Here is a 25,566-nt window from a genome sequence, read left to right on the forward strand (position 1 = left end):
TATGGGAATGGAGTGTTCGACGAGTGGAGTCTGGTACAGAGATTCGTTCTTTGCTTCGCGGAGTCGTAGTAGCGTCGTGGTGTTGTTTCCACGTGGTTAATTTAAGAGGTGTATAATCCCTGTTAGTAGGAGAAATTATTGAAAAAATGGCGAAGAAAGATACTTCCAAGAAGGTAGGAAACACAACATTTGCTATTTTTTTCTTACCTCTAAATTTCCATCAGGGATCTGGTTGGTACATAACTATCAGTGATAACTATAAAAGGTTCCTACGTTCGGTGCATGCGTTTCCCTTCAGGTTTGAATTGAACAGTTTGTTTGTGCCGGTTGTAAACGTGGATTAACTTCAAATTATTGTTAACTAAAGTTAAGTGAAATTCCAAAAAGATTCCAAGGGGCTCTAGTCACTGCCATGCTTCAAAAGCTCTTTCAACGACGACCAGTAAGCACGTGTTCGAGAATAATTGCGCAAGATAATATGCATGTAGCAGGAGCGTTTACTATTTGGACGAATTAATGTCGTGTACCATTGGTTGGAAATTTTGATGTTTCCCATCTTTTCCGAAACCTTTTCACTGCAATAAACTGTACCGTTTAAAATTTTAACCGAAAATTCCGGTTTTTATAATTTGACGACAAATGATGAACCGGCCGGGACTTTTATACAAATCGAACGAAATCGATCATCGAAAACATAATCGATTAATCAATATTACTCGATAATACTCAATAGTTGTAAATGTATTCGCCTCCATCAATAAGATGATTCTTGCGAATTGTCAGCGTTCACTTTAAAAATAAATAACCAGCTGAAAATTTATAATACTGAAACAAGGACAGCAAAAGCTGCATGGGATGGAACTTTAACTACATTCTCTGGAAGAATATTCCATTCCCTTATTGTTCTTTGAAAAAAGCAAAATTTGAAATAATTAGTATGAGCAAATTGGACTTTGTAGCATCAATCCCAGTTTGACTATCATGCATTTTGTAGAGCAAGGTTAGTCTGCTCCTTTTCCATCTTTCTTCAAGGGAATCCAACTGCAGCTACCTAGATTTGCATCTTGAACCATGACAACTGGTCCTGCATCAAATGAAAACTGGTCAAAAACCATGTTGTCTTACCGTGAGATGTCACGTTTTGTGTTTTGCCACATGAGGTGGGAAATGGGAGGCTGACTGAAAGCCTGCTCAGAACAGAGAAAACTCAAATGTGTAGTAACCGAAGTTGCATCGTTATAATGGGTACTCACAGCTAGTGGCCAGTTGATGAAAACCTAGGCACACAAAGCATACATGACGTACTGTATGTTTAAGTTTCGAGGTTACAGGTTTCATTTTTGGAAGCACAACTTTTATCCCAGATGGGTCATGAGCAATCACCATAAAAAATACTTCAACTTGCTTACTAGTCGAGGAAAGAGGAAGCAAAGGACTTTTTGAAGTATAACAGACAGGTACATGTAGTTAGTGTTAAGACTGGTCTGTTCTGTCAAAAAGTCTAGCTTGTCTCTCATTACAAGTATGCTTTAAATTGAATTTTGAGGGGAAATTAGCATCATCAATAGTGGTGAAAAGTAGGGAAATGAGAGGTGTTACTGACATAAATTGCAGGTAGAATTTTAGGTTGGTTTACAGTACCGTGCAAAAGTAAGTTGACAGTCCCTCGAAACTCAAACTTTGTGACTCGATCCTTGAAACTTGAAAACTTTAAGTATTGAGGCTCGAGTCTAGTGCAACGAGTATTGAGTCGAGCGCATATAGTTTCGAGACAAGAAGACAAACTAAGAACTTTTCATGTGATTAGTTTCTCACACATCTAATCCGAGGCCACAGTTCAGTTTGTTATATAGTAACCAATTTTTGTTCAATAACATGACAATCTGCAGCCAGATCAAGCCTATTGTCTTTGTGTTGGAGCAATGGGTGCACATGTATGCTGAAACTGGAAAGATAGTAAGAATACACCTAGGATGATTTAGTACACCTGTTAGGTTAATGTGTTTTTGGTGATAATTTTAGTATCCAGTTGCATACAGTGTAAATAACGTACCAATGGTTTGTCATCATTTTGGAACTTGTTGTTGAGCTTGCGTTGCTAGAAGACACTCTTTTGCAGCAGGTAGCTAGAACAAAAACTGTCTGCTGCCATCCTGCAAACAGATGTATAATTTTGTTATTATCTGTAGCTTACAAAGAGGCTCTCTTGAACAATATAAAAAGAAAAAAGAAATGCCTCAAATTTTAATGTTACTTGTTTTGTTCAGGAAAAAACAATTGAAGTCTCCAAAAAGGTTTCAAAGGAAAAGAAGTCCAAGTCGAAAGATGTGAAGCAAGTGCCAAATGGATTAACAAAAGTGAATGACAAGAAAAAGAGTAAAGACAAAGCAAAAATGAAAAAACTGCCCCCAGCTAAGCAGTCATCAGATTCTGTGAGTGGTGTTTGTTCACAGGAAGGTGTTTAACTTTGTCAGAATTCAAGTGATCATTCAAAATGCAGTTATTTTTTTTGATAGATATTGTTGATTTGCTTATGAAAATGATGTCAGCATTTGGCTGCTATTGAAGTGCTGATGAGTCATGTCTGATAAAAATTTTATGCCATTTTTGTAGGATTCAAGTTCAGATGAAGATGAGGAAGCAGCAGCAACAACTAGGTAAAGTAATAGTACTGTAATTGACAGCAAGTTTATTGTCACGTGTATTGTTCAGTGAACCTTGTTTTGACCTTAAACCTTTTGATTATTAACTACACAAAAACACAGACAGCGAACTCATCAATTCAATAGTTGCAGCATAAACATTCTGCAGTGTCAAATTTTAGGCCATTTGTTACCAAAACATTGTGTTTTTATGGAAGCAAAACAACATCAAGCAAGCAAAACCTCTGGAAATCATGTCCTGGTAAAATTGAAAAAAAAAAACCACAAATCTGCAGCCAACTGTTTGGGAACTGTTGGCCAATGGATTGCTGGACGTATACTGACAGCATGCTGGCAGATTACTGGGAAGGTAAATTGAAGGATATTATGAAATCACTGGAGGAGTAAAGTGGCGAAATGATTACTAACACTAGATTGAGATAACAGTCACCGTGGGATATCACAGTCTGGGTCAGTCAACCAAGTATTCATTGCTCCACTGAAATCCATGCAGGACTCAACATTAACATGTTATTCTACGTGTACAGTGATCCATCTAAAAAAAGGCAATAGTGAGCCCAGGGACTCACACAGTCAAAAACCTGTGAGTCTCACACACAGCTGGAATGTGAGTCCCATACCCAGGAGTTTTGAGTCCCCGACACACTCATCAGTATATATGAATTCTACCTATAAATAACATGTACATATAAAGTTAAAGAGCTTTTTATTTTATTAGCTACTTTCAGTCTTTGACATACAAATCAAGAATAACTTTACAAGTGCTGAGAGGGGCAGTCTCAAAATCTAATTCTTAAATTTGAGCTCATAGATCTGCCTGTCCTTCCCTTTGCGCCATTTCTCCAGTTCATCATCAAAATTAAATTTAGCTCTCTCTGGACCAAGTTTAACTGAAATCAATTTGTGCTGGACACCAACTGTTAGATGATTTCTCAGTGGAGTCAAGATGTTATTTCGTAGCCTTCATCCAGACTTTACAATACAAAAAATTCCATTTTTCTCATAGACCAGCCATGAATACGTTTTGAGCCACGGCTCTAAAATCTTTGTTCCTTACATTTCAATTGTGCTGATTCTTCATTCGCTCTCGCATCATCCTTCTGTATTGCAGTTGCTGCTTCTTGTTCTTAATGTTGACTTGCTTTGGGTCGTTTTGCAAATGAGAGCAGCCTGTGTTTGCCCCTCCAGGGGCTTAAGTGTTTTCTTTGGTGGCATTAATAAATTTGAACAACAGTACAGAAAACCTTGCAAGTCTGCCTTCCGAAAGAAAGCAACAAGAAGAGACAAAAAGCATGTGTATCACTAAAATTACTCTAAAATTGCTGTTATTTGTAAGGCACTGGTCAGGTTTGTGGCGATAATGTGCTTCCACTGTATATCCATAGTTTTGGATAATAACATTTCTCTTGATTTTATCACCTTTACTGTTCCAAAGGAAGTCAAAAAAGAGGTCATTTATTTTTTTAACAATTTGAGAATTACATGTAATTTGAAAAGGTGACAGCAGATAAATTACTTGAGAGGCAACCAAACTGTTCAGAACTGTCATTTTCCTGATAGGGCTTAGTCTACAAACTGTCCAGCAGCTCAAGCAGTTCCGCATTTCTTCTGTTTTTAACTCGTGAATGCGCGCATGTGCAATGAACGAGTTATAGCGCTGGTGGACTTTTTGACTTGGTTGGTTGGTTGGTTCTGTCGTTAACTTTCGGGCATGCGCAGTGAATGAGTTTTAAATTCAATTAGTGGGAAAAAACACGTGAAAATTTTCTGTTCACGGCACATCAGGATATTCTCATTCAATCTGTAGAGAATAATTTGACAATCATTTTTGTGTAAGAATGGAGATTTTATGTTGAATCTGAGCAAAGTTATAGGTTTTTTTCGGTTTTTTTTTCCACAAAGTGCGGCGTCTTTTAAGAATTTAAAAATAATTTAACAATAATTGAATTTAAAAATAATTAAATTTAAAAATTCAATTACTGAAGTGTTGGCAAGATCTTTGAATAAACAAGATAATATTTTATAGAGCATTTACGTGACTTGTGTTCATGTATGTTTAGCACTAGTGGCCTTATTTGTTGTAGGCCTCACCGATTTTTTAACCTATCCTCCCTTCGCGATTGGACCAACTAAATAGTTTTACTCAGAAATATTGCGTGATATTGTGTTGCGCCACTTGAAAGATTGCCGCCAAAAAATATTTCCCGCCAGAAAAAATCTGGATGAAAGAAGCACTCTTAACTGATAAGTTCACTGCTAATCATCACTTTTTGCATACATGAAAACTTGACATCTTTCATCATATTTTTGCTTCTCATACAAAAGTATTATATCAAGTAAATTAGTTTGTTTAAAAACATTAGTTTGGCTGTCAGTTTTCACGCGAAAGCGGAAAGTGCCATGTCACGCATCAGTGACGTCGTAAACAAAAATATGCAAATTTCTGGTGAAATGAACAATTTTAGATTTCTTAAGCTTTCATACAGGTTTCAGAGGAAAAAAAATATTTCATTTTCGCAGTTTACATCACGTGAATATGAATGGATAATTTTTTTTCTCCAGAGAATAATGGGTAAACAAAGACCAAGCGAAAAAGGTCGATAACTTGTAACCGAAAAGTACGTAACTTTAAGTATCAACTATGCATTGCGGATCTACTTTTGTATTGAGCAACAGCTGACCACGAATCCTGTCAATCCCCAAAGTGCGAACATCGCCAACATGGCTAAGCAGTGAGCTTATTAATTTGTTCAATGTCCCCTTTGGCTTCTTAAAACAGTAAAAAAGCCTAACAATAGGGGCTTGTAATTGGAAAAAGTTAAATATGTCTTTAAAAGCTACAACTACCTTCTACGGGAGTGGAATTTTGCGTCTGAGATGGGGGGGGGGGCTTCCTTTTTGTTTCTTTATTTGTTCCTTTCTTTACCTGCTAATTTCTTTATTTACTTATTTCTTTCTTTCTTTCTTTCTTTCTTTATTTTTTATTTATTCGTTCTTTCTTTCTGTCTTTCTTTTTACTTTTTTTTCTTTATTTTTAGCGCCTGCTTCTAACTCTTTCGTGTTACGTGGGTAAACAAATTACATTGATATTTTTTACATGGTGTGTAATGGAACAACAAAAATACATCGTCAAATTTCAGTGTTCCGCGATCCGGAGTGTTCCAGTGTTCTGGGCCCAGTTGCTCGAAGCATGGTTAGCGCTAACCCGGGTTAAATGCCATGACAACCTATAGGTTTTAATCCCTCTTAACCAATGGTTAACGCTAACCATGCTTCGAGCAACTCAGCCGTGGGATGTTCAGGTGTTCCGGTGTTCCTGGTTTTAGTACATGCCATTAATTGCTTAACAAAGCAAGCTCGCTTTAGTTTGCAACCTGGTTCACGATCGATAAGCTTGCCATCAAACTCCATAAATTCAGCTTGCTGCTTGACAACGGTGCTGTGCTGTATCAACAACACTGACACTCAACTTGATATTCTCGTGAAACTCTCGCGAAAAAAGTCAAGCCTCAGTATACTGTACTTACAGTTTTTCACCCTCACGCGAGAAGAGTAACTTGTCTCTCAAGATGCAACACTCGTCTCTTGAGACGAGAATTGCATCTCGCGAGAGGGTGGTAACTTACTTTTGAGCGGTGCTGTAAGTACGAAATTCTCTAGAGTGGGGGTAAGCTCTTCATCATCAGTGGGAACCTCACCATGGTGGGACAGGCTATCGGCAGGTTGACTTACTAACTTCAAAGCGGGATAACTTTGCCTTGGGTTGTTTTGTTTGGTAATTTGTGAGTGTAGATCCGGACGCTCTGCCAGCACCCCATTAAGATATCACCAGTGATCAACAACACAATTTGTAGCATGACAAGGGCTTTTAATGTCTCCAGCTATTGCGGATGAGTACAATGCAAACGAACAAGGAGGAAAACACAAGTGCTCAGGAGACTACAGCGCACACACATACATGTAAATAAAGTACCAGGCGGTACTGAGGCAGTCTGTTTTGCTCGTGTGCACCAATGCTTCTATATAAAAATGTAGTGTTGCCAGTTCACCATTCATTTAAAATTTATACAAGCAAGAGTTTTCACTTTGCTGTGCAAGGTTACAGGAATCGAAGATGGTCCACTGCAGGCCAGAAACAGTCCAACAGTCTTGTTTGCAGTCTTAAGAGTACACTGGATGTTTATATTACTTACGCTGTTACTATTTTTTATAAAAATAACTATGATACTACGTGCATTCTGATAGGTCAAAAACCTGTGGTGTATTTTTTGTGGGTGAAGAAAAGTAAACACTGAAAATTTGTATATGCATAACACAATCCACTGATTACTGTAACACTCCAAACATTTCTACATTTTGTTGGATAAAACCAAAACAGCAACTTCAACAAAATTGAAAGCCCTTTGTGATATGATAAAGCAGTGACAGAAGCTGTTGTTTGGGTGAAGAAAAGAACTGCGTTGTTGAAAGTGATGATGAGAAGTAGATTTTGATTACAAATCCAGTTACCTTATAATGCATTGCCACTCCAATTAGGTTTATCAGTTATATCCACTCATTATTCACCAACTCAGCCATTGATGGTATCGTCCAGATAGAACTTCTTGGAGTCACTCAGAAGGATTCTTCAATATAAATATTATCCCCTGTTCATTTGTTCAACTTTGATAGCTTTAATAGCATTTCTGAAACAGCTTTGCACTGTCAGACACATGTAGCCATCTAAACACAATTGTCACGCAATTTTTATGTTGTTACTTGTACTAAAGTTTGCGCCATTTCGCCTTTTTCAGAAAAGACAAAGTTATCCAGGGAGTGAAAGCAGATGTAATGAAACTTAAGGGGATGGCAAACAAGCAAGATGAATCTTCAAGTGATGAGTCCTCCTCGAGTAGTGATGACAAAGGCAAGAAAGGGAAACTGCAACCTGCAGCAAATATGACAAAGAAGAATACAACAACAACAGTGCCCTCTGAACAAAGTTCAGATTCATCTGATGAAGATGATGCAAAACCAAAGACTGAGCCACCAAAGCCCAAAGCAAAGATTTTGAATTCCAATTTAAAGAGTGCAAAATCAAAAGTGGCTTCACAATCATCTGATTCCAGTTCAGATTCGTCTGATGAAGGTGATGAACAGCCAAAGACTGAACCACCCAAGCCTAGTGTTAAGAAGGTAGAGACCAAGAAGAATGTAAAATCAAAACCAGCCTCCTCTGATTCAAGTTCAGATTCTTCTGATGAAGAAGACAAAAAACTAAAGACTAAGCCACTAATGCCCAAAGCAAAGATTGTAGATGTCAAAAAGAATGTAAAATCAAAAACATCACAATCATCTGATTCAAGTTCAGATTCATCCGATGAAGGTGATAAACAGCCAAGGACTGAACCACCCAAGCCTAATGTTAAGAAGGTAGAGACCAAGAAGAATGTAAAATCAAAACCAGCCTCCTCTGATTCAAGTTCAGATTCATCTGATGAAGAAGACAAAAAAACAAAGCCTGAGCCACTAACGCCCAAAGCAAAGATTGCAGATGCCAAAAAGAATGTGAAATCAAAAACATCACAATCATCTGATTCAAGTTCAGATTCATCCAATGAAGGTGATGAACAGCCAAAGACTGAACCACCCAAGCCTAGTGTTAAGAAGGTAGAGGCCAAGAAGAATGTAAAATCAAAACCAGCCTCCTCTGATTCAAGTTCAGATTCATCTGATGAAGAAGACAAAAAACCAAAGCCTGAGCCACTAACGCCCAAAGCAAAGATTGCAGATGCCAAAAAGAATGTGAAATCAAAAACATCACAATCATCTGATTCAAGTTCAGATTCATCTGATGAAGGTGATGAACAGCCAAAGACTGAACCACCCAAGCCTAATGTTAAGAAGGTAGAGACCAAGAAGAATGTAAAATCAAAACCAGCCTTCTCTGATTCAAGTTCAGATTCATCTGATGAAGAAGACAAAAAACCAAAGCCTATGCCACTAAAGCCCAAAGCAAAGATTGTAGATGCCAAAAAGAATGTGAAATCAAAAACATCACAATCATCTGATTCAAGTTCAGATTCATCTGATGAAGGTGATGAACAGCCAAAGACTGATCCACCCAAGCCGAGAGTTAAGAAGGTAGAGCCCAAGAAGAATGTAAAATCAGAAACAGCTTCTTCTGATTCAAGTTCAGATTCTTCTGATGAGGAAGATAAAAAACAATCTCAGCCACCAAAGCCTCAACTAAAACCAGCTGCCTCTGAATCTAGTTCAGATTCTTCAGACAAGGAAGGTCCACCACTTAAGCAAAAAAGAAAAGAATCAAACTCTGAGTCATCGGATTCTAGCAGTGATGAGAAGCAGGCTCCAAAACAATCCAAAATCAATGACATGAATGGAACAGCAAAGAAAGCAGAATCAAGTGAAGACTCATCTGAAGAGGAGACAAACATAAAGGGTAAAGGCAACAACAAGAGAAGGAAGAGCAACAGTTCCAGTTCAGAAGCACATTCCAGTTCTGATGAAAAAGTAAAAAACCAGAAGTCCAAAACTAAGAAAGCAAAGAAGGTATGTGCTTTATACAACAAGGCTGTTACAATAATATTATTTTGAGCCTTGCCTTATTTTATACACAAACAAGGCATGCTGCTAATTTACAGAGTAGTTTAAGGGGATGCCATCGATTGTTTACAACTATCTAATTCAAAAAAAGTAATGCAAAAAGCATACGTCACCATGCCTGTGAAAGGGCTTTGATCCACTCAAGTTACCCCATAATTGCTTGCAATATTTGCTTCCAAATGTCTATTTGATCAGTTCTTACCCTGACTGGTGGTAACAGAAATTACATTACAGAAAGCAGAACTTAGAAAAACGTTATAGAATGTTTGAATCATAAGAAGCAATTTTAAAAAGATAAATATCTTGGGAGGGAAGCACAACATGAAGCAGTGTTGACCCAAAACGTTTCTATCATGTACATATATATGATTGTAATTAGTTTTAACATTTACCTATTTATATTTTTCTATGTAAAATACTCAATTCAGTCTAATGACTGCGATGTATTTGTGAATACACAGTCTATTCTATTCTATCCTATTCTATTCTATTCTATTCTATTCTTGCCTGCATGTTCTCAGTATCACTATTTTATGCCTGTGAGTGGTGAGCAAGCTCGTATTTCTGGGGATAACCAATTGTTCTCACCACAGTGCTGTGGTGAGGTAAACAGAAGCAAAAACATTTCATTTTCAGTATAAAGTTTGTACAGAGGATACTTCCATGATGAATTCCTTTCAGTAGCTATAATCATGAAGGGGTCTTAGTTTTTTAGTACCCTATTCAAGTGCAAGCACCACTCACTACTTTCAGCACTTACTGAGTTTAAATGTATTGTGGCATGTCTTGCCCTTGATACAGGTGTTTAAACTCATCACCAGAGATGAGCCTTGGGATTGAGTGTTGCCAGGTGAGGGGAGGGGGTGGGCAGCATTTAGCATTCCGCCGGACACTTGGAGGTATTGTCTGGGTTGGAAGTGTCCAGCATCTGGAAGGTAATTCTCATGATTTTTGTGGCTACTGCCTTCTGGGAAGGTCAGTAGCTACGATGCTATCGTGTTGTGCATAAGTCCGTAAATCGGAAGCTTTTGGAATTGCAGAATTTACCCGAAGTTGGGTCGAGTTCACCACGACAGGTTGAGGAGATCTCAGTGGGCTTTATTCATACGGAAGATCCTTGTATTCAATTCAAAATGGCTGCCGTGTCTTTCATGCGTGGATTTTAGGGGTTTTCAAGGTGGCAATTTGTGGTTCTTGGTAAAAAAACATACTGTAAATCAAAAGAACAACTTTTAAGGAACACTTGGCTACTTTTTTTTTTTCTTTTTTTTTTTTTTTTTTTTTAATGAAGAAGAACTTTATTTCACTACATAAATACTTATTACACTTTTCAAATAGTTAAGGAAAAGAAAAAAAAAATAATAATACAACAACTACAATGCTACTATTATTACAAAGTTGTGATAATATATTACCGTATTACAATTCTTAGCCTGTGAGCAAGCTCTCTAGCTTGGGGGTGGGGGGCTTGCTCGCAGGCTATACTATTCTATATGACAGAAGTTTATTTTAAACGCAGATACTAAACACACGTACACGCAAAATCAAAACTGCATAAGCCGTTGCATTAGCGCGGCAGCTATTACTTAAGAAATTAGCTGAAGCTAATGTTGGCTACTTAAAAAGAGGACATCAGTGATTTCATAGCAAAGAAATTCCTGTTCGAGATTTTGTGTCAAGGTGAAACATGTGCGTTCGTAAACAAGATCTGCATGCAAATCATCACGTGAGCTGTAGACGTTCTTGGAAATTTTTGTGTGTTCCTGGGAATCCACTTTACAAAATACTACAGGTTTGAATGTGAATTTCACCGTGCTTTATGTTAAATTGATCAATTTTTCATATTTCAAATAGCTTTGGCGAAATTTTCGAAAAATGTACTCAGTTTAAAAGAGTCGTGAAATTGTGTTTTTAATTAGTGACTCGCAGTTCGCTTGGATTGGTTGCCTTCATTCGAGGCGAAAATTGAACGAATTTACTTTTCAAGCGTCAACGCTGGTCTGTCTGAATAAATTTTTCAATTAAGAAAGCTTATTGTCTGTTTATCTGTGTGTCTTGATTCACGGAATTTCTTCGCCATGCGAGAGCCAAACCATATCTATCACTGTCGGCCTGTGAATTAAAGTGTAAACAAACCGAAATCCTCCAGTGCATACCAAATTCGCCCATTTGACAACACGATCAAATTACGCTGCACAATTTTGGCACTGACTGGGGCTGTTCATTCACCCCTCTGAATTTTATACAACATTGCTTTTTTACTGCAATATTCTACAAAAATAAAGCAGTAGCCACATGCAGTCATAGACTGCCTTTTATTGTCATTGGTAACTGTTGCTGGTTAGTGGAGCCCTGGGCAGCACTTAATGCCACATACATTGGTCATAAAATGAAGGCATCCAACCAAGGGGTCAGGCAGACCCTGTTTGATGAGAAAAGAGCAAACCCCTGACAAATATAATTTAATTGTGATGGGATTGTTACAAGATTCATTGAAGGAGCTTGTTGTTTGTAGACTGAACTCAGGAGTGTCCGTAACAGCAACAAGCAGATTTATTTACCAACGCTAAACTAAGTGCCCCATCACTAATAAGCCCTCTTCCTTCTTAGGATCTGAAAACAAATAAGCCTATGGGGACTTAATAGTGCTTTTACAGTCTGCACCTTGTAATGTTTGACTAAAATTTCACAAAAGTTTATGGAAATTAAACTGTGCAACATACTTTAAATATGGACTGTTAAGGCTAGCTGTTTCAAGCGTCTTTACCGCCAAACCCCACCAACACACACACACACACACACACACACACACACACACACACACCACCCCCACCGCCAAGAACAAACCGTTCCTTTAAATGAGCTCCAAAAGTAGTCCCTTAAAGGTTTATATTGAAATTTGTATGGGTGAGTAGATTGTTATTAACACCAAGTTGACTAGTGATACGGCCGGACTGACATGTCGCTGACTGTTGATTTCTCATCTGTATCTTCAAGGATTTGCCAAATAATATGGAGGTACAGAGTACAAATCAGAAAAGGAAAATGAATGATGATGTCGAAGATTACGAAGAAAGCAAGAAACCCAGGCAAGAAGATGAATCCAAAGAACAGGGTAAGTTATTATGTAACACAACAGCATGGTAAAAATACCCAAACAGATGAAGCAACATCACTGCAGCACTGTGGTAATGACGTTTTTGGGTTGCACAGTGCTTATGCAACATCTGGGAAGAGTTTGTGAGTTGCACAAGCAGTCACAACAAAAAAAAAACACTGCAAGAGCGCTGCAATATCTTGTGTTGTGAAGGTGTTAGTGAAGCAGCCTTCAAATTAAGTACCCAGTGCTTCAAAGCTACATATTTGAGAATATGGATAACATTAGATGTGTCACAGTCATAAAAAAACACCAGTGTTATGGAATCAACTTGTTTTCCTGGTACAATATTTTTCTTTTCCCCGTTCTGTAACCCTTTTTCTAAAGTTACGAGGTTCTGGCGAGATAGAGAATAAACATTTTAACACAAAATGAAGAAGCCTTTGAGTCTTCGCGTGCATGCATGCAGTAATCAATAAGCAAACTTTTTCATGGGCACACCAGAGCTTGAAACATTATGGGGAAAAGTTATTTCTTTTCAAATACTCTTGTTTTACAAAATTCCTGACATGGTTTTCAAGTTTCCCCATGAAATACTGCTAATTCTTAAAGGGATACTCTAGACCCAAAAACAACTTTCCAAATTTAGAAAGCTTATGACCCAAATAAAAGATATTTACCAAAATTGGAGTTCGATCTCCGCTATTTTGCCTAGAAAAACGAAAAGTTTCTCGCCATGGGATTCGAAGCAGCGCTTGGGCAGAAAACCGGAAATGACGCAGAAAGAAGAGCTCGCCAGACCTTTTCCGGTTAGATTCCCCTGGATTTCTTTAGCAAGATTGGGTAAATGGCTTGATTTTAAAATTCCAAAATAAAATGTATAGTTCGCGTTTTGAGGAAAATTCAATAACACCATATCGATTTATAGTTGCTTGATGCTTAATTCTATTAACAACGGTGGAGGTCTTCATAATTGGCATTTCTTTCGGGTTTTGTACAGATGGTTCGGACACACGCGATTCAATTTGTTTGCTAACCCCACGACCTCTGCTCACTTTTCTGAAGACTGTTCTCAACCACAAATTATCATAGCTGTGTCTATGGAAAGATGAAAAGCTCACAAAACGCCATTTCAACCTTGTTTTAAAGAAGGACTATCAGAAAATAAGAGCATAGGCTTGATGGAGGACAGCACGTCCAATAAGGCCGCTCGCACCAGACAGATCACAAAACAAGCTACTCCACCAGAACTAGGGTTCACTGTATGTTTGAAAAATAATAAAAAATTGTTATTGCAGTGCAGCCTGAAGAAAACTAGCATTAGCCGATAATGATACTTAAGCTTACCTTTTGAACACACGTAGTATCGCAGTTATTTCATTAACCTTGTTCAGTTCAGGTACGCGACTGTCATATTCGCTGTATACGCGGCACAACTGGGCAAAATGACCCACAACGGTGAACACCGTTTTCTAAATCAGCATAATATCAAAGGTGACAGGCCTTGTTTTGCTTTAAAATGGAAAACAATGAAAAATTGCCAGTCACATTACTTAGCGGAAAAAATCCCTGTGAAGTGAGCTCGAATGCAGTACTATAGAAGGCAATATGGCATGAAAGGTTAAACTCGTTTAATATCCCAAAAGGCGCAGTACAACACAATCAGGATGACTCCAGAATTTATTTATGTGCTTAGTCTTCGTCGTAGTATTGCTGTTTGTACAAGTACCGCTACAGGTACCGCTCGTTACGATGAAAGCTACCCACATCTCCAAGCTTTCGCTGAGCTCTGACGCTGTGTCTCTATTAACTGCTATTAAACAGGCCAAAAAATATAACTAAATGACCAAACTAAACGAGATTTCAAATAACAACGCCGTACCATAAAAAGGAAACTTTAATGCTACTCAAAACTTATTCAATCGCCAATGAAATCACATTGCGGATGTGAAATACACCGAATTTGCGATAGAATGCATAACTGGTCGCTTACCAATCCGCTCTAAAACGCCTCTTCGCACTCGTTTTGTAGAGTCTGTAACCGAGTTCACTTCGCTGTTGCACGGCTAAACACATGCGAAAGAGCGCCCTCATAGCTCTGCTAATGTTGCTCCGTTGGCAATTTCGATTGTACTATTTTGTTCAGAAGAAAAACAAGCAAAAGAACTGCGCTAATCCCCAGAATCCATATTGTCTTCAGTGTTGCAAACAAGAGCGGTTCTTCATTCTACGTCATCGATCACGTGCTCTACCAAAGACGATTTTTACTTCCGGTCTTCAAAACGGGGAAAATTTCGCCTTTCTCCAGCAATTTTTGGCCTTTTACTTTTTTCTTTTGTACTTTTTGTGCCGTTTACCCTTTATTATAGTCCAAATGCTACCTTTTAAGCGAAAGTTGTTTTGGGGTCTAGAGTATCCCTTTAAGTTAGCATGACAGATCGTTAAATTTTCATATGATCCAGCCATACATTGATATCAACAGATTGCAGGAAGAGGTGCATGTTTTACCCACGGAGGTAGAGTGTTGATAATCTACAAGAATTATGTTGAAATTTCTTATTTTGAAATGCCAACCGGAAGATCTCTAACAGACAGTGGTAGCTGCTCGAGTCATAACCAAAACATGCACAATAAGAGCAGGAGTATCACCTGTTTTGTGCTTTTGCTTAGCTCAAAATAAAATGAAATGGGGAAGAAGATCAATTAAGCATTGTTGAATAGCTAGACGAAATTGTAATTGTTCTAAAACACCAGTCGAATTAAAACAGGAGTCTTTATATGTGAGTTCAAACAGAAGTGATTATCACAAATGGAAATTTACTTCATGCCTTTGTTGGGTGTTCATTATCAGAACTTGGAATAATAATCTGGTTATTTTAGTTTCAGTATTTGTTGGCAATTTGTCATTCAACACAAGTGAGGAAAGTCTTCAAGCTTTTTTTGAAGATAATGGCATGTCTCCAATAAGTGCCAGAATTGCTTATAGAGATGGAGCATCACGAGGGTAAGTGTAAACTTTCCATACTCAGGGTGGGGGAGGGGTTGGATGTGTATAGGGGAGTTGTACTGTCATGAATTGTAATAGTTGTGCTGGTCATACCATATTATAAACGCCGGTGTATAAGCCGTGCTCATAGATAAGCCACACCCCCCACTTTGGCACTTAATTTTGAAGAAAAAATAAATTTTTTTAAAAAAGACAGTAAAATTTGATGTCTCCTACTTTGTTAAGCTTAGTGATCGTATTTAGCAAATTCAAATGCTTCTCACCATTAAGTCTTTACGGTCTTTCCCTTCATACCTTTTCTGAACAAACAACAGCTAAGTAACCAGGCATTTGAGTAAAGGGAGAGGACTAGGCACCACTACAGTATTTCCTCGATTGTGGTTGAGAGATCCGTCGATGGCATTGCAAGCAGCTATGCGGAGGAATGGAAATTCCATGCTGGCTGGAGTTTAGCTGCTCTAGCAAAGCAAAAATCATTCACTTAAAGGAACTTTTAGTGAAGATTTAATGATAGAAATTATCTGAAGAAATAAACAGCTCTTTTACGAGTGACCATTGCTAGCAAAAGCAATTAACAACAACAACAGGTTTTCAGTTTGTCGTATGTTTATTTATCAAAGTCTTAGAAGTATTTATGACCTTCATTTGACAGATTAGACTTATAGACGTATCGTAGATAAGCCACACCCCCAATTGTAAAAAGGTGCAGCTTAAACATGAGTTTTTATGGTCGTTTGTAATAACGTACCCATCTCAATTTCACTGCTTGCCACCAGTGCTGGGATTGTCATGGTTAGAGTTGCCTTAAATGTCGTTAATAAAGGACATTGTGGTGTTTTGAAATAACTTTGTGGAATGACCAATATCAAAATTATTGTTCATTTTTAAAACCATTTAAGGACGGTGCCTACTATTGTTACAGCGCATACGTTCTGCGCATCTCGAGATACTCGGGTTTCCTATGGGTGGTGCCTATTAATACAGAGATTATTTTGCGCAGTTTAAAACTATACAGAGAAAGCAGAACTTAGCAAGTGCTTTTGGTATCTCGAAAGAAAATTGGGGGTAGCCATGCATTTTTCAGAGATAATTAAGCTTCAATTTAGGGAAAAAATCCCATATATTCCTTTATATTTTGGCGCTTTTTAGAGATATTATTGCTTAATTATCTCTGAAAAATGCGTGGTTATCCCCAATTTTCTTTTTGGATTCCAAGAGGCCTTGCTAAGATCTGCTTTTCCCGCATAGTCATAAGCCGCACAAAAATACTTCGGTATTAGTAGGCACCGTCCTTAAATCTTTTAAACAAACATCACTGGTAACTTATTTCATCTTTCTGGAACTACACAATTTGCAACAGGTTTGTTATGACAGAATAAGACAAGCATATTATATTTTAAGATGGGCATTGCAGGTCACAACAACGGTCACAACAACTGTCATTAAAAATTTAAAAGTAATTGCAATTAACAGCAGGTATAATTGCAGTTCACAATAAGTTTTATTACAAATTATTCATAACAGTTCTATGATACTCAACCCACGTTTTGGTGGAGGTTATGCCATTCAAGCTTTCAAACCCTGTTTAAAACAACAATTTTATTTTTACTTTTCCTGTACTTTTTATGACTTGAGTAGACAAACAGCATTTTGAAAAGTTCAGCATTACAATCAGATGGACTATTCAGAGATGGCTAATCAAAAATTGCCATATGTTATTAATGAGTGTTGATCATAAACCCTTAACATATTGGGCAGCACTTCAGGCCATACATGGGAGTGCCAGATTTATATATGGATTTAGCTGTTAGCTTGGACTCCTGGCGGAAATCAGTAGACCTGAGAGTACAACCCAAACCAGCAACTTGTCATTCTTGTTCACATAATGATGATTGGTTAAAGACGTGGGTGTAATGTAGGTTTTTCTTATGAAAACATTGTCATATCATTGATGTTTTCTTTGTAAGTTTTCTCACTGACTGCCAGAAAGTAAATATTCAGTAATTTACCACTGAGTGACAAGTATTAATAGATTTTCAAAGTGTTTCTCTTAATCTTACCTTGCAACTGGGAGATTCAATAAAGTTTTACTTTTTTACTTTACTTTACTGTATTATCCTCCTTTCCTAATCCAGACCTATCATTGCCTCGCACTCTTACTGGTTTTTCCGTTCTACCAATGCCAATGCCCTTGTCTGGGGGTATTGTCTGTTTGCCCATCCAATATTGTATCCTTAAATCATAATACTGCTAGTACGGCACTTTTTCAACCATAAGCTTTTACGTGTTCAGGACACAACTTGCATTTCAATTTTGTACATGTGCATTTTGTATTGCAGTTTTGGTTATGTAGATTTCGGTAACCCTGAAGAAGTGGAAAAGGCATTAGAACTTAGTGGATCAGAAATTGATGGGAGGGCAGTGAGGATAGACAAAGCAGAATCCAAGCAGACACCAAGGGGAGGTGGCGGCCGAGGACGTGGAGGTGGTTTAAGGGGCAACAACAGAAGGACTCCAAGCAAAAGTACTCCAACAAGCACCCTGATTTGCATTGGCTTATCATACAGCACAGATAATGATTCCTTGCGTGGGGCATTTCATGACTGTCTCAGTGCACGAGTAATAACTGACAGAGAAACTGGAAATCCAAGAGGGTAAGTCACAATATACACCCCATATAATCTTGGAGAATATGTATTGGAAATATGAACTGTATACGCAGTGGAACAGAATTTGAATCCAAACTTCTCTAATTACTAGACTGCTTTTAATACTAGCAAGACAAGCATGCCAACGAAATGACAACTGAGGGGTTTGGTACAAAATGGTACACACTGCCATTGCCAGAAAATCGCTCCTAATTTGCTCAGTTTTAGCCTGTTCTGAGGATTTTGGGCCCTAAATGCAAATTGTATGTTTAGTGTCTTTTTCCTCTGCTTAACATAGTGCTAAAACTGTGTAAGTTTGCAGCATTTTTCTGACATATTTTTTCCAAAAGCGATATACACTCCTTCTGCAGCAAATCCTTCAATTCCTCTTTGGGTGCTTCAGAGTCAGCTTGGTTGGGCAACTTGATTGAGTCATTTCTCAGCTTAGTTCTGTAAATCACATGCCTGGGATAATGCAGTGGAAATGAAATGCATTTGACGTTATGTTATGTTAGGTATGTTGTGGCGTTATGTTTCCTATTCAATGTGAATGTGTGATTTGCTAAAGAACCTGCAAACCTAGCCACATCGTCATAATATTGTCGGCTTTGCTCAAGTTCTTTCAGGTGTTAGCAAAACGTAATAGTTTTAGATGCTTGTAGAGTACTTAATTAAATCACCAAGCATGGTTGTTTCAAAGTTTACATTAATGGTGTAACATTATTACCCTGCGAGCAAGCTCTCCTGGGGGGAGGGGAGGGAAGAAGAAGGAGAGCTTGCTCCTTCTCCCCTCCTCTTCCCCGAGAGCTTGCTCGCAGTCTAATCATTATTTATTCAAGGTCACTGGGATCTACTGTGTTTATTCTTGAAAGAATATTCTTGTATTAATTTCCAATTATAGTTGATTTGCCTTGAAATCTTTCATTTTCAGTTTTGGATATGTTGAGTTCGATAGCGTTGAAGCTGCCCAGGCCGCAATGACATCCATGGATGGACAACAACTTGATGGTCGTTATATGCGACTTGACTTTGCCGAGCCACGGGGGTCAACTCCTGGAAGTGGGGGTGGCAGAGGGGGTGGCAGAGGAAGCGGGAGAGGACGTGGAAGGGGTGGAGGAAGGGGTAAGTTGGTCCAACATTTGTTTGGCACTTACATGAACTATTGAAATGTCAACTTTATAGTTTTTTTTCCTTTTATTCAATTGCCAATAAGCCATTTCCGAGTTGCTGTGGACCTCATGAAAGCAAGGCTATGTGAAAATTACTTTCCATATGCAAACAAAACGAATTTTCAAGGCTAAGTGCAAAGTTTTTATTATGAAAATTAGGTTTCATTCATGCAAAAATGAAACGTTTTGCACTTTACTAAGCCTCGGTTTCATAATGAGGTTCACAGTAACTCGGAAATGGCCTATTACGAGCAGCCTTGTGTTATTTAGACATGTCACTGTTGATCATGAAAATTAAAGGATTTTGCTTGAACGACCAATATTTCCTTGGATGGCACAAATATTTATGGGCGATCTTGCAAGCTGTAGACTTCTTGACATTGCATGAACCAACACTGCCGCCCTTTCTTCCCTGGCTGGGTTACTTGCTGTAGTTGTTACTGACTGCTACTTGTGATGTCCCCTGTAGGCCGTGGCGGAGGAGGCAGAGGAGGAACTCCTGGAAGTGCTGCAAGGAGAGGAAACATCCAAGAATACAAAGGAACAAAAATTTCATTTGACGACTAAACAGCTTATATCAAAGTGTCGTTGATCTCAACAGGTTTTAAGCTCCAGATTGTAATTGTACATAGCGTAGAGAACTTGCATTTGTGCCTTCATTTTATTGTCGAGTGTTACAATTTTCTTCAAGGCCACTTTCTTTTTTAAAGGAATTGTTCAATTCCAGCTGGCGAGAGCTTGTTTGCATGTAACAACACCTGAATTGAATGATTCGTTTGGCCAAAGTTGCCTTGGAAGCACTTTGGGTGCTTCACAAGTCAGATGCCCCAACAAATTCATGAATTGATAATCTTGAGAAAAAGAAATGTTGATATCATATATTTGCACAAGATCAATATTTACCAGTCTATCGAGCTAGTGATGCACGTTGATCGTTCATGTAAACTGGCTATATAATGGTTCCTGCTGTTTGATGCCGATACGTTGATTTTTTTGGTGATGTGAAATGCAGTTACGTTTTTGCTTGTTGGAGAATCCAGAGTTGAACAATTTATTTTTGTTTATATCTGAGAAAATTTATTTTGGCCGTGACAGTTTTAGAAGAAAAACGAGCGATATAAAGAGTGAACGACGTTTCGATGACTCCATGTCATTATTATGGAGTCATCGAAACGTCGTTCACTCTTTATATTGCTCATTTTTGTTCTAAAGTGTTTCACGAAACCTTTTATTATCGTAACAGTTTTCTGATGAAAATTTAGAAGCCGTGTGGCTGCATCAGTTATCGAGAGCACTTTTCCTCTTTCGATATTAATCCCAGTCAATCTACAGGAAACACAGTCTGTGTTGCAATTATCACAGTGGGAAAATCCTACGAAAGGGTTTTGCACGTTTCTGTTTCAGTCGCCGACTTATTGATTGCATGAGACTGACTAGAAATTGCACGTTACGTCATGGCGGTCATGTTGGTAGTTTGGAACAACAAGATTTTTCTCCTCTAGGAGTTAACTCCATTTTTATGCAAACTGTGTGAGCAAGTTTTCTTTTGTTTGGCACCAGCATGGCGGCAATGCAATGGACCTATAGGTTTACTTGATTCACTGCCATCTTGTTGGTTTTTATATATAATTGTCTAACTGGAAAAGCCATTTCTGAACATTTTGAGTTTGTAGTAGCTTTGCTGGAAGTCTTCAATCAGGCAGTTTTGCACGGCCAAGTGAAAACAGCATTTTCGAGTTCTATTGGTAGCATTTGTTTTGTCATAAACTATAGTATTTATTTTAATTGTGCCCGACTGTCCAAACAAGCTAGCTGACGAATAAAGGAAAACAAATTTATGACATACCATGACCCTTACTTACCTTTTTTAAATGAGTGCAAAGTCCATCAAATAATTTAAAATGGGAAGACAAGACAAAAAGTTGAAATGTCACTGAAATACGAGCTGAAAACAGAAGTCTTTATCAAGAAATCAGTCGCAACACACGTGTGTGTTTACAATCATATGCATCACAAAATTGAAAAAGATTGAACTTAAAGATATTAAGAAATAAATTTAAAAAGACATCTTATTTACAAAGGCCCGTTTAAATCGTTTGGTTTTTACATTGGGAAATGTAAAGTCATGTCCCCTTTCTCTGAGAACTCAAGTACGTTTGGGAGGGAGCAAGTTATATAATACATGACCAGTGTCATTTGTGATTCTATTGAAAAGATCACTGTCCCTATTCGTAATTACATCGGATATCAAAATGATCTTACTGTTATAGCTAAAACGATAGGCTCGCCGAAAAAACGCGTCAATCCGATCTAAATATTTGCGTTGATAGGCAGAGCCCCACACTTGTAATCCATACAGAAATAATGACATTATTAAAGAGTCGAAGAGTTTACTAAGCTGGGCCCGGTTGTTCGAAAGACGATTAACGCTAATCTACGATTAAAAGTTAGTCGAGGTTTTCATTTCGCTCTTAAAAAGTGGTTTTAAAGGCCAATTTCAAGGTAAAGGTAAAGAAACGTCTTAATCAAAAGTGAGGGCCAAAAATATTTTGGAAGAATCTTTACCGATAAGTAATTGAACTCGAATCGAAGTTCACGTTAATCCAGGATTAGCTTAATCGGGCTTTGAACAACAGGGCCCAGTTGTTCAAAGCCCGATTAAGTTAATCCTAGATTAACGAGAACTTTGATTCTAGTTTAACAAGACGCTGTGGGAGCGTTTGCTTGGGCGTCGTTGTATTAGGAGTATCTGAGTATGCACGTTTAATAGTTCAGTCTTTGGTGACAGGTGAACGATAGAAGATTCGCTTAGAGTCTAAGGGATTACTTGTTTGTATTTGCGATAAACGTGATGTAGTTCAACCGAAAATGTCACGCAAACAAAATAAACATTACTCTCTTACTAAACATATCGGATTTTGTAACCATGAGGTGCATCTAAAATAATGATGGAATTTTGGCGGCAAAGGAGTATTTGTGGTTCCACTGGTAATGATGAATTCTGGCGACAGAGGCGGGTATTTGTGCTTTTCCACTGGTAACAGCGCACAATCGAATCGAAAAATGTCACGCATAACGTGTAATATGACACGCGTGCGTTCTATGTAGGACGCGTGTGATCAGACAAACTTCACATAACATCCGATTTCGGGAAGTTAATTAACGAATCTATTACTTGAATGACAAAATCAAAGCGCTCTGTGAGTGACTAAAGAATGAAGTATTTCAAATTATGTCTACAGTTATTTGTTTACTAGAAATACGTGACTCGCAAAACCTCGCGAAGCTGGGGCTGGGTAGAAAACCCTCTTTACTCGACCTGTAGCATCAAATGAGGAGATTAAAAGGGGCATAGGATTTTTTTTTATGAGCATGGTGTTTTCGTAGTTTCACAGGCTAGTTTGCGGTTGAAAATCTATTTCTGACGCGACGTAATGTACAACGGGCGTGCAGCGCTGTCGTGTTCGATGAATTTATTTCCCACGGAAAATTATTTTACCGCGGCCACAAACGTGTAATTTCTTCAATGCAATCTTTCACAGAAAAGATTTATAAAAGAAAGGGAAAATATTCTGGAGAGATAGTTCTGTATCCAGTGAATATTGATGAACATTGCAGTTGAAATTTGATCAGGCAACAGCACGGACACCTTCACGGAAATATATAAACATATAAATATATGTTCGGCTCGAATTCGCACGGCTTAGCTCCCGAGCGCGGCCTTCGGCCCGACAAATTTATTAACCTCGCTACCCTCGGGCCTTCGGCCCTCGCTAAACACGGAAAAGAGAAAATAAACTTCACTCGCACTGGAAGGCAACGCAAACGTCGAAGTGTACGTTCCGTCTTTTAGTAGTTTTGCGTGATTGCCAATGGACAAAACACCATGACACAAAAGAGAGTGTTTCCAGGTTTTAGAAGAGCTTTAAATGAAAGAAGCTGGGTTTATGAAGTGGAAAGACACTGCAGCTCCCGTGGCGATTGAATAACAAGCAGAAACCGCCCAGTTTTCCTTCCAAGAACGGCCGAAAAATTTTCCTCCTCAATGCCTCGCCGGATGAAACTTGATACACGTGAACGATTTTGGTTGCCTAGCACATGACCGAAATCTTCCCGGTGTTTTCAGCGTGGCAGTTCCTTTCCTGCATCCAAACGACGGCTTTTCTCAACGTTTTGTAACATCCGAAGGGGCTTTCAGTTTTGCTAAAGCCCGAGTGCTGAATTTGCTATTTTGGCTTTATCCAACGTAAAAATAAAAATGCGTTTAGCGTTGCGGTACACAGTTGTTGTTGGTATGAATATGCAAATTTTCGGCCTTCACGTTTGTTCCAATGAATCGATCTTGGCTGAGTTGCTCGAAGCATGGTAAGCGCTAACCATGCTTCGAGCAACTGGGCCCTTATCGCTAACACTCGATCCCGAAGGAAGATTTTTTTCAGATTCTAATTTCATTCACAATATTAACTCAGATATTTAGGGTAATTTCCTTTGATAGTTTTCATTTTTGCGTTTTATGCCGGTTTGCTGAAACGGGCACACGAGTCATCTGACATTTTCTCGTTGCCCTCGTTAGTTTGTTTCGCGTTAAGAACGTCAAATAAAGTTGAATTGAATAATTTGGTTTCACACTCGATTGAAAAGAGCTCCCTAGTACTGTCGAAAACATATGAAGAACGTTTAATTGCTTCTAAAGTAAGCGTATAATTATACCGCTGGATGGAACACAGCTCGTGTGCCGATCAAGTTTGCAATTGTTTGACAAGACGAGAGAACGGTAAATTGAATGAAATTCAAAATCTTAGACACGGTTACCGTGTCATGGTGGTCACTTACGTGCCATTTTACTCGCTGGCGTGCCATTTCAACCGGTGCTGTGCTTGACACACTTCATTGTTTGATCCAACACGCACCTTTGTTTTTATCGTGCATTCTGACACACTGCTCAGATGCCGGCGTGTCATTTCACTCACTGCCTGTTGTTTAGCGTGTCAATTTGGCGTGCCCGTGCGTTCACATTTTCCCCTGTTTTCTCGTGGAGGATCACATTTTGGTTTTGTCCAAGTGAACGTAAATAAAGAAATTGATACGTCAAGCGTTGATTGTCGCTGAGCATTAGCAAACTTTCAGTGTTTACATTTGTTTTGGTGAATAGATCTTATCGCTCACACTAGACCCCGAATGAAATTAATTTTCGAAGCTTCAGATTTAGTTTCCTACTTTACCCTTGGCCTTTCACTCACAGAATGGTCTTGAATCTTGAGTCTTTGAACGTTTTCTTTTTTATATTGCAACCAGAGAAATGAAATGTTTTGCTCGGCTGTATGTAAAGTCAGTGTTTACGGCCTGGCCTTATCGATTACGTTTGACACCGAAGGGGGATTTATCGAGAAGAGTCAAAATAGCGTCTGCGTGGGACGGGGAGGTTAATCGAAGTCGAACTTTTGGAAAATTTCCGTCCTGAAAGGAAAGTTGCCCCTTAGTTTCGTTCCATGGAAGGAGCTAGCAGACAACACACATACTAGCTGTTTTCTTTTAAGAATACGTTATTCGTTGTGTTGATTTTACGTCCTTGTTTTTTGTCCCGTAATGGCGGCTTATGATGTATACATGCAGACTCGGCCAACATGTAGCGCACGCGCAGTAGAGCCCTCTTTGAAGAAATCCTATTTTATAACTTGGGCTCTCCGCCCCTCCGCCCAAGTAGTAACAGCATGATCACATTGATATTGAGGCTGGCAAGTCTTTCGAAGACATCGTAGGCAAAGAAGCGTTTCATTCATGTCCGTTGTCATGTACCTTGTCAAATTGTCGACGGGTATTGTGGTAGAGTGTATGTATGTATAACTTTATTTACCCACGGAGAATCATCGGTTGAGCTAAAAGTTAAAGCTAAAATCTGATTAAAACTGTTCTACCTGATTGCCGTGTGGGAATCCGATATGTCAGATACCTTCTTGAGATTAAAGTGCCCAAAAGAGTCAGCGTTTTGAAGTCTTGGGGCAAGTTATTCTACAGATGACCCCGCTATAACAAAAGCTTCGTTTCACTAGGTTATTGGTATTTAGCTTGGGCAAAGAGGGTTTCCCATCAAGACTTCTCAAGTTATAATCAGCAGCGTAGCATCGAGTGAAAAGACATTGAAGATATTCCGGGGCTAGTTCATTCATTATTTTGTACATAATTAGAACTTTTAGTTTTTTTACGGCGAAGGGACAGCTTGTCCCGCTTAAGCTTCGACAGATAGAGGTTGGAACTCGTATCAAAGGGTGAATTAGTAGCAACTCTGGTTGCACGATTTTGTAATGTTTGTACCTTTTCCCTCAAATAGCCACTCAGACAGTCCCAAACCGGACTGCAGCAATCATAAAGCATTAGA

The 25,566-nt window shown here is 38.6% G+C and overlaps 1 protein-coding gene across 2 annotated transcripts; it reads left to right on the forward strand.

Moving 5' to 3' along the window:
- The first annotated feature begins 39 nt into the window (after positions 1-39).
- LOC146476680 (uncharacterized) lies at positions 40-21,033 on the forward strand. Of its 2 annotated transcripts, none has more exons than XM_085114258.1 (9): positions 40-173; positions 2,268-2,432; positions 2,614-2,657; positions 7,457-9,215; positions 12,267-12,384; positions 15,247-15,370; positions 17,713-18,027; positions 18,953-19,131; positions 19,660-21,033. In XM_085114258.1, the coding sequence occupies exons 1-9, from the start codon at positions 147-149 to the stop codon at positions 19,755-19,757; spliced, it is 2,829 nt and encodes a 942-aa protein (XP_084970384.1). In that variant the 5' UTR covers positions 40-146; the 3' UTR covers positions 19,758-21,033. The 2 variants fall into 2 exon arrangements, with proteins under 2 accessions (XP_084970384.1, XP_084970383.1); XM_085114257.1 differs by having other exon boundaries at positions 41-173; positions 18,953-19,143.
- The last annotated feature ends 4,533 nt before the right edge of the window (positions 21,034-25,566 follow it).

Source organism: Pavona decussata, unplaced genomic scaffold (assembly GCF_977016875.1).
Source record: "Pavona decussata unplaced genomic scaffold, jaPavDecu1.1 SCAFFOLD_75, whole genome shotgun sequence".
In the NCBI taxonomy this organism is placed as follows: domain Eukaryota; kingdom Metazoa; phylum Cnidaria; class Anthozoa; order Scleractinia; family Agariciidae; genus Pavona; species Pavona decussata.

Coding starts and splice junctions, on each gene's coding strand:
- LOC146476680 (XM_085114257.1), top strand. CDS start 147: ATGGCGAAGAAAGATACTTCCAAGAAG. Junction 2,433..2,613: donor CTAAGCAGTCATCAGATTCT/GTGAGTGGTGTT, acceptor CCATTTTTGTAG/GATTCAAGTTCAGATGAAGA. Junction 9,216..12,266: donor AAACTAAGAAAGCAAAGAAG/GTATGTGCTTTA, acceptor TGTATCTTCAAG/GATTTGCCAAATAATATGGA.